This window comes from Corylus avellana, chromosome 4 (assembly GCF_965113065.1).
Source record: "Corylus avellana chromosome 4, dhCorAvel1.hap1.2, whole genome shotgun sequence".
Classification (NCBI taxonomy): domain Eukaryota; kingdom Viridiplantae; phylum Streptophyta; class Magnoliopsida; order Fagales; family Betulaceae; genus Corylus; species Corylus avellana.
This window is the reverse complement of record NC_142493.1, coordinates 465,477-484,147: the sequence shown is the minus strand read 5'-3', so window position 1 is coordinate 484,147 and position 18,671 is coordinate 465,477. Positions and strand designations below refer to the sequence as shown.

At 36.0% G+C, this 18,671-nt stretch overlaps 3 protein-coding genes across 5 annotated transcripts; 1 reads left to right on the top strand and 2 right to left on the bottom strand.

Moving 5' to 3' along the window:
- Positions 1–789: 789 nt before the first annotated feature.
- On the bottom strand, positions 790–4,924 carry PEX4 (peroxin4). Its single transcript, XM_059592370.2, has 6 exons — positions 4,759–4,924; positions 4,336–4,388; positions 3,948–4,067; positions 3,745–3,873; positions 2,776–2,905; positions 790–1,096 (listed from the first exon to the last, which is right to left on the bottom strand). Exons 2-6 carry the CDS (start codon positions 4,339–4,341, stop codon positions 1,008–1,010), a joined length of 474 nt encoding a protein of 157 aa, XP_059448353.1. The 5' UTR covers positions 4,342–4,388; positions 4,759–4,924; the 3' UTR covers positions 790–1,007.
- Positions 4,925–5,857: 933 nt separating this feature from the next.
- LOC148586057 (NADH dehydrogenase (ubiquinone)s) lies at positions 5,858–8,590 on the bottom strand. 2 transcript variants are annotated; one of them, XM_088515822.1, is made up of 2 exons: positions 8,248–8,590; positions 5,858–6,127 (listed from the first exon to the last, which is right to left on the bottom strand). In XM_088515822.1, exon 1 carries the CDS (start codon positions 8,481–8,483, stop codon positions 8,250–8,252), a length of 234 nt encoding a protein of 77 aa, XP_088371948.1. In that variant the 5' UTR covers positions 8,484–8,590; the 3' UTR covers positions 5,858–6,127; positions 8,248–8,249. The 2 variants fall into 2 exon arrangements, with proteins under 2 accessions (XP_088371948.1, XP_088371947.1); XM_088515821.1 differs by having other exon boundaries at positions 5,858–6,115; positions 8,248–8,586.
- Positions 8,591–8,731: 141 nt separating this feature from the next.
- On the top strand, positions 8,732–17,774 carry ISPD (Nucleotide-diphospho-sugar transferases superfamily protein). Of its 2 annotated transcripts, XM_059589795.2 has the most exons (13): positions 8,732–8,920; positions 9,032–9,114; positions 9,198–9,269; positions 10,010–10,065; positions 11,344–11,423; positions 11,590–11,672; positions 12,443–12,520; positions 13,809–13,877; positions 14,954–15,022; positions 15,142–15,188; positions 15,545–15,635; positions 15,721–15,763; positions 17,094–17,774. In XM_059589795.2, exons 1-13 carry the CDS (start codon positions 8,761–8,763, stop codon positions 17,105–17,107), a joined length of 945 nt encoding a protein of 314 aa, XP_059445778.2. In that variant the 5' UTR covers positions 8,732–8,760; the 3' UTR covers positions 17,108–17,774. The 2 variants fall into 2 exon arrangements, with proteins under 2 accessions (XP_059445778.2, XP_059445777.2); XM_059589794.2 differs by lacking the exon at positions 17,094–17,774 and having other exon boundaries at positions 15,721–15,796.
- Positions 17,775–18,671: the final 897 nt, after the last annotated feature.

Sequence of the window (18,671 nt, the reverse complement as noted above, 5' to 3'; positions counted from 1 at the left end):
AAGAAGAAATAAAATATGGGTACTATAAGTATAATAATATAGAAATATGGGGAAGAAAGAATAATATGGGGAATCTCCATTTTTAACAAAGAATCTTCAAACTCAAAATATGGGGAACAAAATATCGTCTCTCCCTTTCAAATGTTCAGCTTTTTTTTATTTGTTTGTTTGGAAGGAAGAGGGAAAGAAGACAAGGGAAATTGGGTTCTTGTTGACCCGATTAGTGGCATATTTGCACATGGCACAAGAAGATGTAGAGTGGTTGGATAATGACTTCCACGAGAAAAATGACGGAAGTGGCAATACTTTGACGGATGGAAGATTTTTTTGAGTCTTTTCAAGCACGCTTCTAGGAGAAAAGACACTTACTCCCATTCTCATAAAACAATGATAAATGACAGTTAACCAAAAGAAACACCAAGTAAAAAAGGTTGGGGGAATTGGCCAATAATAAATAAATTGGAGCCCACTACTAGTAGAACCAGGAGCAATTTGTTGATCTTGCGACTATGCTCGAGTGGCCACAACTGTATTGTGTTTTTTGTGTTTTCTAAATGAGAAAATACCAATGACATATCAGATATGCCTCTATGCCGTTTTTGGTCAATTTGGAGAGCTTCAATTCCAGAGTCTTAGTGAGTGGGTGTCTGTTTACCAATTAATGGCAACATGCAGAGATGCGCTTTCTCTATTATGATGTCCAGAGCTGTTGGTGCATGCGCAAGCGCAATTGAGCATTTCTGCTAACCCACAACCACTCGCATCAAACATCACATATTGTCGTCCACATAAAGAAAATCTCAACAATTTCTCTTTGCCCTGAGAACAGAGGTGCATTGTAATTTCTAAGCACATTTCACGTCCAATGAAAAAGAACAACAAAGAGTTGAGTCTTCCAATGATAGCGTGGAAGTTTTTTTTTACTTGCATCATCTGAATACACCATATCTTTGCATAGTAGCAAAAAATACACCCAATGCAATGAGAGTAGAAGGGACTCGAGCAATTCAGCCTTTCTTCGGCATGGCTGCGAGCCTAGCATACATCCTTGCCATAGACTGGTAGCCTCTAATATCACCAGAGCGCAAAAGATTACCTGGCCCAAGCAAAAGTGATCCAATTAAAATAAACACCATAAGCGGGTGATACCTCAAAGTTCACAGAAAAAAGCTAAACCAACAACCAGTTTTCTTCTTTTACACAGCCATTAGTTCACAATCACACATTAATACACAGAGTCGGGCATGCAATATATTGTGGTGTGCCAACTCAAGCTTTTATTTATCTATTAGTGTTGGGGAGATTGACACCTTGGAAAGTCTTTTAGTGGGATTAAAATATAATATATTGGAACACTAATCAACCCAAAAGCTCCAGATTATGAATTTAGGTTCAACTATGCTATATTAACCACTCACAATTATGACATCTTTCCAATTTAAGACTCAATTTTTTCTACACTTACACGTGTATACTCAACAATCTTCCCTTCACACGTAAGTCCTCCACCAAATTACTATACTCCCCATTGAATGAAAACTTTCATCAATCTTATGAGCTGTTTGTTTGCTATGTGGGCTTACCTGCACCATACGCCTAGGGACCCTCAGTTTTTACCTGCGCCATGCACCTTTCCCCTACTCCAATGACCATTGTTTTCCCCTACTCCAATGACCATTGTTTGTGCCCACACCATGCACCTTTACCCCTACTCTAGGGATCCTTATCCATGCGCACACCATGCACCTTTGCCCCTACTCTAGGGACTCTTATCCATGCCCACACCATGCACCTTTGCCCCTACTCTAGGGGTGCTCTATTGTCCATGCATGCGTCATGCACCTTTGCCACCACTCTATGGATCATGCACCTCTACCCTTACCATAGGGATCCTTGTCCATCCTTGCATCAACATACTTTACATCACCATACTCTTATATCACTTATTGGAGAAATTGACACCTTGTAGAATCTTTCAATGAGACCATAATACAACATGTTGGGTCAACACTCAATCTAAAAGCTTAAGCCTAAGTATGCTATATTAGTCACTCAACAATTGTGAAGTATTCTTAGCACGGGACTCAACCTTTCTACATTTATGCATGTATACTCAACAATTTTTTTTTTTTTGTTGTTTGTAAGTACTTTTATGGCTGTTGGTATGAGAAGTTTGTACATTTTTCTTTTTGGGTATAAAGCAGTTTCTCAGTTGAAGGAACCAAAGATGGAAAAAGAATCGCATCTATGTTAAAATCACGTATATATTATCCCTATCTTATGTCTAAGGGGTACCACTTAGACAAGCTTAAATTGCATCTTCTGTTTACTTATCTATCTGAAATGAAAATATGTCAAGCTATGTGATTTTATTTTTTTGATGTGTAAATGACTTGCACACCTAGCATGATTTGAACTCGCACCGTCAACCCACCACCCAATTCTCATGTCGTGGGTGGCAGGGGGTGGGGGGGTAGTTATTTTGTGTGGATGGAACTGGGGTGCTAAAAGGGTATTTATTATCTTGGAAAACATAGAATTGGAACATCCGCCCACCCACCACTAAAAGGGTATTTATTATCCTGGAATACCTAGAACCGGAACATCCACCATTCCATCCCCTCAAAAAAAAAAAAAAAAAAAAAAAAAAAAAGGAGAGAAGAAAAGAAAGAAACCCCTAACCACACACACTCTCAGAAGGGAAAAAAGGCTTTTAGAATCTTATAGTCTCATTGGAAAAAATGTAAAAATAATGCATGAAGTAACAGAGATTACCTGAATCACAGTTTAGTGGGCTATCAGGTTCTGGGTGGGCCATCAAAGCAATTATAGCCCTACAAACAGATTGGAGTGTCCAAGCTGGGCTCCACGCATTCTTCAGGATATCAAGGCAAATCTCTCCTGTCTGAAGGAGAAACATATTATATAACATAAGTAATGCTCAATTAACCATGTTGGCAACATTGTATTAAAACATAAATTTTCAGCATCACTTATTCCCTTATGATGGCTATGTTTAACCAAGGTGAACTAGTTCATATTGCCCAATCAGTATTCAGTAGGCCAATTTGGATTTTAGACAGACTTCAATCCCATTTTTTTTAATCAAGTTCTAAAATATGACAAATCAAACAGTATCTAGCCACTTTTCCTTCACCTATCAACTAAAAATAAATTGTTAAATCAATAATATTACAGATGTTTGTCCAGGCATAAAGTTGATTACCCTGATACAATGTTCTGCATTCACTCATCACCAAAATCATTCATTTAATATAGAAGTCTTCAATTTTGCTGATTTCAAAATTTCAACTAATTTTGAAACTTGCTGACATTGTGCTTCAAATTTTCCCCACAATTTCCAGTGTAATTCAACAAAATTTCAAACAAAACAAGCATAACTTAGCTCAACACCTCACAAGTGCTTCAGCATTTTCTGGAAAAGTTCTCAACCTTGAATCCTATCTATACTATTTTTCCACAATTTATTCAGGCAGAGTGAAAAACCACGAGAATTCATACATTAATGCAACTTCAAGTAAAGTATTAGTGGGCAAAAAGGATCACTATATACTGTTCCTCCATTTTACCTTATGGTTTCCTGGTGATTGTCATTTATTTTATGGTGGAAATGAACCAGCATACACAATATATGAAAATGTTTGTCTGCATGCAAGTTCCCATGTGTCTATGTATGTACTAGAAGTTATTCCAAAAGTTAGGTATCATACAAAAGATTCATACCTTAAAATGAACATTTGGATGAAAGATTTTTGTTAAGAACCTCACTTGAGGAGGTTGCAAAGGATACTGCTCAGGAACAGCGAAAGCAAGCTGGAAGATGCCACCCTCATAAGGAGTCTCTGATGGACCCTGAATAATTAAGGCAAATCAATCAAGCAACAACATAATACACCATGTTTTTCTTCATCGATAACCAAGCTTACCTTGATAAGAGCAGTCCACTTGAATATATTGGAATCATCACAAACTAATTGAATATCGGGATCAGCTACTTTCTCCCGCTGCACCTCTTTGTATTCCTTGAAAAGCCTTGCCCTTGACGCCTGCAGACAAGGCTGCATATGAGAAAAAGACCAAAACCATAGAACAAATATGCATATTGGACGTACTGGTCTAGACCCAAATCTCTCTCCTACATGTAGTTCATGCAGAGTGCAGCCATATGGACCTACTCGATTAGAACATATATATACAAAAAACAATGCATAACAACGAAAAATCAAACAACAGCAGGAACATCAACGTTCACAAATGGGCACTAAAAAACGCAACAAGAAAAAAGAAGTTTTGATGTGATCTACAGTAGCTAACCTGCATGTGGTCGTCCTTGTCGATCAAATTTTGCGTCAAAAGCTGAAACCTTACTGTAACCCAGTAAGCATATCATAGATAATCAATGAATAGTTGTGCGAAATTCCAACATAATCGACAAAGACTAAACATTTCATTTATGGAATTCAATAAATGGATGTACTCATGAGACAGCCTAAACCCAATTGAGTTTCTACATCTCTACAACACCAACAGGAAATTCGTGTTTTTTTTTTTTTTTTTTTTTTTTCTCAATCAAGAAGAAGGGGGCAATTTCCCGATGACATAAAAGAAGAAAAAGTAGGGCGAAATTAAAAGAATTAGAAGACCAGTGGAATCCTAATTCGGAGAGATTGCGATTTGAATTGGGAAGAGAAAAGGGCGATGGTGAGTGATTTGAATGATTAATTTAGGTATCCATACCTGGCGAGATACGGCGGTGAGTGGTGGCGCCGATTGAGTGCCTGGGTGATCGGACTGCGGTGACCGAAATTGGGATCGAGGAGAAACCGTCTCAGCGAGAAAGACAAAGCACAGGGACTATGATCCTCTCGAAAATTCCAACTATTCGTTTCTTCGTGTATATTATTATATGCATGCTTAATGTTATAATCATTTTTATCAAATTACTATTTAATTTACGACGCCACTTTATATAATTTTATTTTAAAATAATAAATATTAACGAGACAACAACATCATACTTATTTAATTATTTGAGAAAATTTATGTGCTAATTGCTATACTACTACTTTAAGAATTCGAGACAATGCCCCCTTTTTCTCTTGCTATTACCAAGAAAAAAAAAAAAACAAATATCATAGCTTCAATGTCAGAATATCATTTGGGGTTGAATTTGTGATTTAAAAAGTGCGATATAGAAAATAATAATTTTAAAATATATAATTTGAAAATTGCTGTTTAACTTTAACATGTGGTAGGACCACGATTTAACTTTTAAAATAATGGTTTTTTTTTTTTTTTAATTAAAAAAAACTGACTCTCAAATGATATACTTTTCACCAATTTTGTTGAAAATGGCACTTCTTGATGAATTTTCCATAAAGAAGCCATGATCTCTATTTTTTATTTTTTTTAAAGAAAACATCCAACATATCATTTTCTATTTTTACTTCTATTTGTTGGCCAAAATTCAATTAATATCATTTAGTTTTTCTTTTCCAAAACTTGTTTCAGAAATTTATAAAAAAAAAAAGGAAGACAGATTTCTAAGACTTTTGAGAAGAGAAAAATACAGAATATATTTATTAATATTATTATCGCCAATATGACCGCGCGACCGGCCGCCCGTGGATGGTCCGGGTTTACAAATTTTAGGAAATATGAAAAGAACCTTATAAAATGGAAGGTCATGTTAAAAGTGTTATTCAATCTTGCCTAAAGGCTTCCTTGCATGGACACCAGGAGAAGTAAAACCACACAGAATTCTAATCCAGAAATAATGCAATAGTAGCAGAGGGAAACCAACCATAGAAAGACAAATATAATTAAAAAAAAAAAATTGAAGAAGAACTGAACATAGATTGAGGCATAAAATGTATGGATAGTGAATAGAAACATACAGATCGAGACAGTAATTTAAAGATGTACATAGCAGCTTTGCTATAAGTTCCACATTCCAACTTATGAAAGAGAACAAAAATAACATGGTTTAAGTTCCATGTCCATTTTGAAACCTTTTATTATTAAACACCAAGTCAGAAAGAGGAATGCTGAAATACAAGAGGCCCAAGCTTCCTTCCCTTCACCAATCGCTCATCTGCAAGATTAGCTATTTGTCGAATAATCAATTTGCAAATACCATACTAAATATGTTTTAAATGTGTAAAGAGCAAAAACAACAGCAGCGTGATTATCTTCAATTCGCAAGCACCAGCTCTGTCAGCTTCTAATCACAACATGTTCAAATCATAGCAAGTACAGAGGTTAAGATTTAGCTGGCAGAATCAAAAATCTTCCAGAAAAAAATACGAAATGACCCCCCCCCCCCCCCCGGGGCAGTGATAATGATTATCTTGCTATTATAGGGCACTTGACAAACTCCACTTCATATGGCCTTCAATGTCTTTTAGAAATACAAAAGTTCATTTCTTGGATTAGAATGGGTGGTCTATGTAAAAAGATGCAAAAGATATGCAAGCAGATCAACTTTTTGATTATATAAAATCAAATCATAACCATAGGGAAAAAAACACATGCAAGGAGTTCACTAACTCTTGATCCAACTACATAAAAACAATCAAGAAAGAAACACAGATAAAAACAACAAATAAAACATGCTTGATGATATGGATGTTCATCGATCTTGATATCTCATTTATTTGTCCACATGATATGCAGACCAGAAACTAAAATGAACAAATCACTTTTCAACCACTACTATAGTTATATAAAACAATGAAAGCTAGACATGGGATAATTCTTTAGTCAAGTGAGTTCGGTAAGCCAGTGAACAATCAGTTTTTCATTTTAAGCTCAATAACCCAACTCTAATTGACCAGTGCTCTTCTCCAACTACGCGATCAATTGAAATTTCAAACATAGGCATGTTGAGTTCAGATATATATATATAACGCAAATTCTTTAAAAGCGCAAGGAGCGCAACCTAAGTACACAAGATGCATACAAGAGATAAACACCCTACAAGATCAAAAACGAGGAAAGTGAGCTCAAAAATTTGCAAAGCTAGAGATATTGAGAAGAGCGTTAACATAGATCCATTCAAAGAGTGATTCAAGAAAACACATCTATAGCTCCAAACACGCCTTCTCTCAATTTTTGAAACTTCTAGCATTTCTTTCTCTCCAAATGCACTACATTAAACAATAAGAGATTACATTCCAAACAATGTTAAAATCATTCTGCCCAAACCTTCCTTTCCAGCATGCCAATAGCTCCATCACCATTTTGACAATAACTCTCTCTACTCCAAACATCTAAAAACCAAATTCCACAACTCTCTCACAATATGACAATGAAGAAGGAGATGATAATGTGTTTCCCCACTCTTTTTACACATACAATACCAATTTAACACTATAATGTGATGCTTATGGAGGTTATGTGGAGGTTATTCATAGTAAGAAATTTTCCTAAGGATACCATTCAAGTGAAGGAAGCAACCCTTAAAGGAACTTTAGACCTCCAAATGTTCTTCCAAGGGAAAGAGAAATCAACATGGGGAAGGATAACTTAATAAAAAAAATTTGACCTCAAAGGATGTCTCTTCGAAGGAATCCATCAGAGCTTAAGCATAGTGACAGTTCACAGTTAGGAGTGCTTCAATCCTGTCCTAACATCATTCAAAACTTTGAGTATAAGCATACGAGTTGATGGTTGACAACTTAACTTGAGGCTCTATTGCTGCTACAGAACCAGCAAAAAATTCCCGACATCTATCCCTATGGTCAAAACCCCGATCTCCACGTTCAATTCATAAAAGACTGCAAGCCATAATCTCACACCTTCTTTCACAAGAAGTTCATGACACAATCCCTCATTCTACATGAAGAAATGGATACCCTCTCACGAAAAGTTTCCAATTCCCAAAAAAAAGCACACACTTGGTGGGTCTTATCCTCCAAACAGCGAGCTAGAGAGGTCACCGGCTCCCACCAAAACAATCAATCAATTACCTCAAAATCAAATGAATAACGATTGGATCAATCAGGGTTCAATAGTTAAAAACCATCAGTTCAATCAAGTTATCATAGAAACACAAGAAAGTAAAAGACGATATCAAGGAGACACATTTGGCCAAAACCAAACATAATACAAGAAACCCATTTCACCGAAAATCAGAAGCTCAAAAGGGTCAGGGTCAAAATCGGCCTAAAGCAGAAAAGATCGAATAAAAAACCAAAGAAAACTTCAAAAATTTGAGATTCAGACCTTCAGTGAGAAGCAGCAGAGGAAGTAGATGGAGCAGAGTGGTGGTGGTGAGAAGAAGAGGGGGCGTAGACCCTGTTGTAGACTTGCTCGCCGACGAGGTAGATGCCGAAGGCGACGAGGGCGATGCCGAGGCCAGGAGTGGCGTGGCGCAGCTGATTCGTCAGCCTAGGGTGCTTCCTCCACTCGTCCCTCCTCCTGAAGAACTCTCCCGTCGGTCCCAGTGCCTTGTTCGCCATTCTCCTCTCTCTCTCTCTCTCTCTCTCTCTCTCTCTCTGCGTCTTCAGTACTGCTTCCTCTTCCTCACCTCCTTTCTTGAACTTTGGAAATCAGAAACAACCTTTTTGGGTGGACTGGACCAACCCAACTTATATCAGAAAACCCTTAACTTTTGTACAAGCCCATTTCCTACAAGCCCAAGCTTTTGTTTTTCGGTTTTTTGTCAAGTAGCCCATTTCTTGTTTTAAGCCACAGCCTGGCAGTTGTATTACGGAGAGAGAGAGAGAGAAGTGAGAGATGGCGCTTCTTCTTCCCGTGAACCTGAGCTTTCCTTCTCCTGCTGATTCTTTTGGTTTCTCTTCATTTTCTCGTTCGCTTTTCTTTACTAATCACCGAATTCCGGTCAAGTCAATTCGAGTACTACATTCACACTCCAACCTTACATTTCCTTATCCAGGCAAAGTCGAACCCTCCTCCTTAAACCTTACATTTCCATTTACTGTTTTGTCACTTTCTGTTGAAGAAGAAACTATATTTAAGTTAAATTTGGTTGTGGTGGTGTTATCAGGTCCTCAATTCGAATTCAGGGAAAAGGCGAGAGCTTGTAGATTAAGGATCACTCCTCGCTGCTCCTCAAACTCTGAGAATGAAGTGAGTCTGGGACATTTGAAAAAACAATTGGAAGGGTTTCCTTTTTTTCTTTTCTAGGTCATTTTGTGAATTGTTTTACGCAGGAGTCTAGAGTTGTGAAGGAGAAGAGCGTATCGGTGATTCTATTGGCTGGAGGGAAGGGCAAAAGGATGGGAGTAAGTCTTCTTCTTTCTTCTCAACTCAGACGGGCCTGCCTTTCACTTTATATGTAAACCATTGTTCTTTGTTTCATTCGCATGGAAATTCCAAACAAACAATTTTCTCACGTGCCCATATTATCTTTGGTAAAAGAGGACGATACACTACTTTAAACGGTATCATGGTTTTCTTGTACTTTACAAGATTCTTGGAGTTCAAATTCACTACCTCAATTATGTTTTATCTAACTATTAATCCTTTCAAATTTACCTTTTTTTTTCCATTTTTTTTTTAAAAATAAAAAATAAAGTGAAGACAATCGAATGACCTTGCATGGAGTTATTAAGACAATGCAATGCACTTAGCATTTAGGTTCCCTAATGGCCTTAGGCATAGGCTTCTACATTCTTCTTCGGGTTAAATGTATTTTTTCCTCATCTTTCAACTGCTTGACTCAAGAATTGACATATTCTTCAAGAAAATATAGTTCCAGAGGCAAGCATGACCCTCATCATTTAGATTATTCATATTGTTATTTCTGTTGTTATTTTTGAGATATCTGATGGTTATGTATCCATACACACACACACAAGGATACATATATACAAACATACATACATACATGTATGGCCTTTTGTGTGTTTATATATAGTTTGCTTGAACATACACCTCGCACATGCTCCCATTTTCTTCATTGTCTATAATTTGGCTATTCCTCATCTGCCACATGATGGTTCTCTTATGTTTGTGCTAATAGGCGAGCATGCCAAAGCAGTATATCCCACTTTTAGGCCAACCAATTGCTTTATATAGGTAAATGGCAACTACTTAACTCACCTATAAATGTCTTATTCCCATTACACAGGGTTGGCTTCAGATTCTTCTCGAGGACTTTTCGAACCTCGTCTCTTTTGTAACTGAAGAATAGATGGCCAGTATTATCAGAAGCGGTATTAAGTTTTTGCTAGGGGGGCGCCTGGGGGGGGGGGGGGGGGGGGCGCGGGGTGGTGTGCGCTTTGATACACCTTCAGAAAAAGACATAGTTTAAAATAAAAATATATGCCTGAATGTGTGTTATGGGAAAAAAAAAAAAAAAAAAAAAATCTGAATTTTCTGATACCAAAGTAAGTCATAACTCATAAGTATACTGTGTAAAAGAAGCTATCAACTTTTTATGTGCATCATTTTCAAATTAAAAGTTTGTATGTGTGGACTCTTTTTGTATACTTCCTGTGTACATGGGTTGCACCCCTTGTGCTTTTAATAAATTGATATTACCGATCAAAAAAAAACTTTGATAGATGTCTAAAAATAATCTTATATGTGAACTTAACATCTTAGAGTCCAATTTGTGTTTGTTTGCAAAATGAGTGAAACTGAGAAACCCTTGTGAGAAAGAATTTGTAGCAGGTAGGTATTTGCTTGCTTTGGGTTTTTATGTTGAATTTTCTTTCATAACCTGCCTTTCATATAAACTTTTGTAAAGACCACGAAAGAATGGTCATGTATTATTCAAATTTTATAAAAATATTGAATTTGAGGGGAGCTTTTATACAGTTTAAGTAACTTGCTCGAACTTTTTGAAACTTCTTTTAAACTCCTTTGAGGGCTAACTTGTTCTTTTTTTTGTGGAGCCAAAGTCTTGAAAATTTTAATAGAAGATCTATATAGGGTAAAATTTAAACATATGGAAACAATTTTGTGCGACACAAAAGCTTGCTTAAACTTTGAGGCAGACCTTAAATGCTTAGTATCAGTCTAGAACTTAATGTTGCAATCAATGTGCTTACAATTGCCATCAACAGTCAGTTACAAAGGCAAAAGATTCACCATATTGGAGTGCCAAGTGTGAATTCAACATGCTCATGGCATTGACACAGGGAGCCTTATTTAACTAAAGATTCGACCTGATTCATGTTTTTGTAGTTCTAGGTAGAAAGAATCCCTAGGTGGGACTCAAATGTAGGTCCAGCTTCTAAGGTGATACTAGGATTGTGCACCTTAAGTAATTTTGCCTCGATTCTACACTGATTCTTTACTGATACTTTGTCTTTTGTGCTTATGAAGTAATTATATGCTGACTTCTTGCAGTTTGTACACTTTCTCACAATTGATTGAAGTGAAGGAAATCATTGTGGTTTGTGATCCCTCCTACAAGGACGTTTTTGAAGGTTTCATATCTCCTCTCTCTCTCTCTCTCTCTTGCACACACATGTGTGCATGTGTGTGTGTAGTAGGGTTCCTTTGCATAAAACGTATCTACCACTTGACTATGTTTCATACTACTGGCTCTAGTACTATAAAAGATATTCAAAGGAACGTTTTTCTTTTTCTTAGGAACCAAAGAGAAGATTCGTGTGGAACTTAAATTCACACTCCCTGGTAAGGAAAGACAAGATTCTGTCTACAGTGGACTTCAGGTAGTTGCAAGTTTTTTTTTTTTTTTTTAATTATTATTCTCTTCAAGTAAGTCTTATTTCTATAGTAACCAAATCTTGTTTCATACCTGTTTAATAATGAGTCTATAATATTTGAACATTTTGCCAACTTCTTAATAACAATAATTAGTTGGGTGTTAAGAGAGTGAAATTGTATCGACTCAGAGAAAAAGTTGGCCACATTTGTGCTATCACCTCAAAAGGATTAGTCAATTTGGAATTTTCATAAAATCATTTATAAAGCTCAATTTTACTTAGTAAGTAAGCAATGTGGAACTTAGCATCAATGAGCATCTCTTATAAACCACCACTCTCTATGTGGGCTACTCATCTTAACAATTCAAAAAAAAATGCTAGTCACATATGCGCTATCACCCTAAAAGGACTAGTCAATTTGAAGTTTCCCTACAATCACTTATAATGCTCAGTTTCACTTGGTCAGTAAGCAATGTGGGATTTAGCACCTATGAACATCTTTTATAGACCGCCCACTCTCTATGTGGACTACTTATCTTCCTAATATAGGATCAGGGTATTATAATATATCTGCTTGTTAATTAAATTTTGTCTCCTTTGTGCGAGTGGAATCATGTATGGCTATATACTTTATGGCCATTTGCTTTTGTTGTATAACAATGACATTTCGTGAGAGCTATACGTGAAATGGTTCTGTTAGGTTTGATAATGCCTTTGATTGTATGTTGAGTGATTACAGATTTCTTTCTTAGTTTTATTGCTACTTCTGTTTACAGGCAGTTGATTTAAACTCAGAGCTTGTTTGCATCCACGATTCTGCAAGACCTTTGGTATCATCAGGAGATATAGAAAAGGTTTGGCTTAGAGAACTTTTCTCTACTCTTATCTAGTGCATTAGCTTTTGTTGTACAAATTATTGATGATCATCAGTGAACTATTTTTTAGGAGATATACAATGTTGCTATTCTCCAATCTTCAGTGAAATATTCTTTCCATACACTGCTTGAATGTTGGACTTTACATGTTCAGGCAGTGGAAGTTGAACCAGGGAGATCTATACTTATATGATCTTTTGGAGGCATTTTTTTTTACCTTAGCTCTGAAATCCTTAAGCAGCAATACTTACTGAAAAATGAATATTGTTGATTGCCTGACCCCATAAGCCTTCAAACAACCCTCCCTGCCCCTCCGGCAGGGCACATTCATCCTTTTCTAATTCTTATCATACCCACAGTCTATGTTTTTTCAATTTCCAATTATTTCCCTTAGTTTTAAAATTGTCATTCTTGTTCAGCATCTCATTTGACGAGAGGCAAGTCATTGGGGAAAAAAAGCATCAGGTAATGTTTGGGTGTGATATATATGTGGAGGATTGAATTTTGATGCATAGCCTGTTATGCCTATGCCCTCATTTTTTTCCCCTTTTAGATAGAGCAGTTGTAGAGAATCTATGTCTGGGTAAGCTTTATGCAGGCAACGTCTCTTGAAGTTTGGAGTTTCTTTATTGAGGATTCCATTTCAATATCTAGGTGTTTTCAACCGTTCTTTAAATTTGTACTGTGTACCCATAAAAAATGAAGAGTAATAAGGTAACCTGTCCATTTACTTGCTTAGAACCACTCTAAGTCTCCAACTTGATGGATGAAATGATTTGAAATCTTAGGAACAAGTTAAGAACTTGGTCGAATATGCAAAATGTAGAAATAACCTGCAATCTGCATATGTCAGCTTACTCTTATTAAGCTAGTGTGAATATTAGATAATAGTAGCTTACTCTTATTGGCACTAGTCTGAATATTAGAAGGTAGTTGCTAATTTGCCTGACAGTCCAAAATTGGCAATATTTGAGGGTCAGAAGAAAAGACTAAAGCTCCATGCGACAAGTGGAAGCAGTTATGAGGCTTAGTTGCTAGACTACCTTGTAGAACTATAAAGTACGTTTCAAAAGATGTCATCTATGAACATGGTGAGTTTCAGTGTGCGCTATTTTGATAATATTTGGGAATACATATTGTATTCTCCTGTGTTACTTCGGCATTATACCTCCTGCTCTCCTTCACCTTCTCACTTTCTGGCCATGCCTACACTTTTATTTTTTGTTTGTCAGAGGATGATTAGACTTTGTCAATTGTTTGGTTTTAGGTTCTTAAAGATGGTTGGCTGAATGGAGCAGCTGTACTTGGTGTTCCTGTAAAAGCTACAATCAAAGAGGTATTGATTGATTGTAGACAGTTACTGCGATATTTTATAGATTGCCCCTTTGCCTTTGTTCTTTTTTTTTTTTTTTTTTAATACATTACTTACCCGAAAATAAAAATGTTTGCAAATTGGAAAAGAAATTATTTGAAGGTACTTGAATGTTTAGAACAAAAACATCAAGTTCGCATTACATTTTTGCTACAAAAATTGGTAGTTATGTTAATTTATGAAGTTCTGTTGAATAGCTGTTATGATTCAGATGAATATCTATATAACTGATTTTTAAGGAGTTTCATGTGCTTTTTTAGTCAGAACAAATTCTTCCTATTTAGTGGCTTCTTGTTCTAGTAGTAGATCTCTGCCATTGCCTCTCTCTTCTCTATTTTGTTTAGGAATTTCTGTTTTCCATATCTTTTACTTCAATTTCCAAAGATATTGTCTTAGTTCAATGGAGCCTTCATTTCAACTACTTAGGGTCATATAAATGCCTAAATGGTACACTATTTGGGTATCTCATAGACATTTTTTCACTATCGTCCCTGTTTATATCTAGTTACACAAGGATTGTGTTTCCTTTGCTGTGACTGATGAATCACACATACTTATGTCCCATTGGTCATTTGTGATGATGGAATTGGTGCAAATTGATAGTCAGACCCTGTGTATATCATAGACATTAAGTGTTCTCTCTCTCTCTAAATTTTTTTTGGCCTTTTACATTTATTGCGGGCACATTTTCAATTACCAACTTATTTTTCCTATTACTTGGGTTTCGTCCCCTTTGGTGTCATTTAATGAATTTTTGCTTATACCATGTAAAAATGATAGTGCATAGAATACTCTTGCTACCAAATATTATGTTTCTGTTCTTCATTTAACACATGCAAGAGCACATTATAGCTTTTGGGAAACTGTCACGTTGTGTAGGATCTTCGCTGTTGTCTGGTATGCTTTTCAGTGAGCTTTAATATCTTTTATTTACATGGTTGCCTAATCTAATTTGAGCATATTATCACATCGATATTAGCATTGATTTGCTCAATCAATTGACCTGGTTAATAGCGAAGCATGTTTCTAATCTTGTGCAGGCCAACAGCGGATCTTTTGTAGTAAAAACTCTGGACAGGAAAAAACTTTGGGAAATGCAGACCCCACAGGTTTAATGTTGAAAGCATCTATATTTATATGTACTTGATATATCTTGTTTTAGAGAATCGTTTTTTTGGGTGCATAGGGTGAATAGTAATATTGCTGCCTAATCAATTTCTTTTTGCAGATCATTAAACCTGAGTTACTTAAAAAGGGTTTTGAGCATGTAAATAGGTACGTACCAAAGAACTCCTTTTAATTATTATTATTGTTATTTTCTCTCTTAGCTGAAATGTACTTAATAGTTCACTTTGCATACGTATGCTATACACTATTTGATGTAGATTTAATCTTTCCTGTTCATTAGTAGCAGTACAGAATATGTTGCATGTAATTACTGTAGATAAATATATCCTGCTATGTGCAAACCAATGCTGATCCCATTGCAGTTTTATTCTATGCAATGAATGCGTCTTGGTGTAAAACATCTCTTTTTTAAAGAAAAACCTTTGCGGAGGGATTTGTCAGTTGTAATTGTTGTTTCTTCAAATTTTATGTAGTCTAATTCTGAGAATTGTACATCTTGACAGAGAAGGACTTGAAGTCACCGATGATGTGTCTATTGTGGAGCACCTCAAGCATCCTGTATACATTACTGAAGGATCTTATACCAACATCAAGGTACCAGAACTTCATAATACTCTTTCTATCATATTTATTTATCTTCAAGAATTGATTTGGATTGTTGGCTGAGATTGTTTTGCAGGTCACAACCCCAGATGATTTATTGCTTGCAGAGAGAATATTGAGTACGAGTTCTGGATCATCTTCTTAATTAGCAGCCCTGACACTTTGGGCTTATTGTTCCTGTTAGCAACTTTGTTGAGTAATAAAATCTTTTGTTCTTCATAATTTCTAAATTATTGACTTGAGAAAAATTCTTGCACCAGCACACGAACACAAGCAAAAAAGGACGTATATATATATTCATGCATAAGTAGTCTCTAAGCTTTTTTCAATCTGACACCTTGTCTATGATATTGTTAGAAACATTTTTCAAAATAAAAAAACTTGGTACTTGTTTGCTTTCTTATTGTGCTATTGGGGGTGGCTGAACCACTCCTTTTGACCATAGGAGGTGGTTTTGCCACCCTAATAGACACTCAAGCCACCTTTTTCTGTTTTATTTGCTACCATGTTGACTGCCAATTTCAAATGGACAGTCCAAATAAAATTAGTTTCTCTAAGCGGTCAACCCATGATGTTGAGCTATAAACCCAAAAATTATAAGAATATATTGAGTGTAGGACTTGTGAATGAAAAATAGATTAGATTAAAACATGTGATGAGATAAAACCTATTGCAAACCAATTCTATATATAAATAAAAATAGACTAGCCAATAAACAATCACTTTCTTTATAGTTGGTTTTCCTATTCTACTTGTGATCATTTGATATATTAACTTTATAATTATTGGTAATGTTGTTATTTTTATATTCTGTTATTTTAATCTTTATCGTTATGGATTTCATCTTGTAATTAGCACATTTGTCTTTCATTATGAAATATTTTTTAATCAAAACTTAATAATAATATATATATTAACTAGTTAGTCTATCAAAGTTTCACAATTTTGTACCGATTTAGCAACATTTAGTGGCCAAAAAAGATGATCCTGAGTAATCACGATGATGTAATTATGTTCATCAAGCCAGGAATTGCTAACCACAAATTCACTCACCTTCCACTAAATCAACAGATGTGTTATTTTGAGGACCCATGGAAGTCATTAATGGCCATGATTTCAATGATGGTCGAGTTGTAAAATGAAGCTTGAGAATAAAGCAAATGCGATTTTGATCTGCTAAACCAAAACAACTCGTAGGAATGCTGGAAAAAGGTAGAGCAAGATATTTCTAATGACATTGAAACAAATGCAAATAATATATAATTTATACAAGACATGTAAAAAAAATTGAAAAAAGAAACACAAGAATTTAATTTACACACACGTCTTAACTATTGCACTTAAAAAGAGTAAGATATTGTGTAATTTTCTCTAATTATAACTCAAAACTTACTTCATTCTATTACTGATGTTTCTCAAACATCTCTTCCATTTCTAATCTTGATACAGAGGCTGGACATTGAATCTGCATTGAGTACATTTTAGGGCTACACCATGAAAGGACTTACCACAAGAATCACATGAAGGAGAGTTCTTGGTCTTTTCAACAATAATGAGAGGATTCTGGTGATCTTTATTTATGTAAGTTCTTCCACACTCGATGCAAACATTCTTCCCAATAACACATCGGGGATGAGTAGTGAACTTACATTCTTCACAGTAATAGAACCAGCAGTCTGGATCTCTTTCTTCTTCACAAATTAGACAATAATATTCTCCGAGATCATATTCACATGTAGAGGAGAGATGTAGGCAATGTGTATCATATTCATATCTAGCTACTAGTGGAAGAGTTGCACATCTAATACACAAGGTGAACTCCCTGCAATAAGTGCAGAGGAATTTCAAAACCCCTTTATAATTTTTACCACAAGCATTGCAAGCTCCATGAGATATTTTAGCAATGGAAATGGGGTGTGGGTGACCTTCATGTTCAAGATGATCCGGAATTAAACAACACCAAACGTCAAAATTGTAGTGCTCCATAGAAAGTTTGTCACATTTATAGGTGAAGCCATGGCGATGATGTTTACAAACATCACACAAGAACAATCCATTAGTGTTTGGATCCTTTGAGACTATCAGGTTGAGCGGATGTTCATGAAGTAACATTCGCGTAATGGTTTCGGGTAGTTTAGTACATCTACTGTTGAGGAAAAAATTGCATTGGGCACAATTGTAAAATGAGGCATCAAATATTATAAATTGCATACACGCCTGCAACGCTTGTAATCCATAAGCTTTTCAGTGCTCACGATTAAGTTACGTTGTGGATGGCTAGAATGTTTGATCTCTCGGGTATAAACTTGGTGGTCCTCCACTAGCTTGATTCCCTCGACCAAATGAACCAACTGAGTTTGGTAGTCATTAGAATTACTGGCATCCGACTTGGAGGTGGCACTAAAGTCAAAATACTCATCTTTAAATGTATTTGCACAATTCAAGTGGGTAATATGAGCACATATATATTTGACACTAGTAAGCTCCATACTCTATATTTACTACTTTACGACAAAGTTCACAGAATAACGTTGTCCTGTTTGTTGACTTGACCAAGAGAATAAGTGCGAGTGAGGGGGTGATCATGCATGTGTCTTAGTTTTGATGGTGTGAAGAAATTGAGCATAATACTTACGGCCGTGAATCATGAGTCGGCAGATGCTACAGTGGTAGGCAATGTCCTTGGGTCTATACTTGCCACAGGCTTTACAAGTGAAGTTGATTTGCGTTAGGTGGAAACAAATGCGTGTTGATCATGACAGTCGTCGGCATTAATCTTCCAGTTCAGCGCGAAGCACATTGGATGTCGACGACAAAGTCGCAAATTAAGGGATGAACAGCGATAAAATAAAGATTAATCTTTGCAATTTTTGCAGCAAGCATCACAATATGATTTAGTAATCGGTAGTGGCGGAGCCAGCCATTTTCTATTGGGGGTGCCATTAAATTTTTTTTGGCGTCCTAAAAATTTTTTCTACCATAAAAATTTGGTACTTCACACAATATATGCATCACAAAAAATATCTA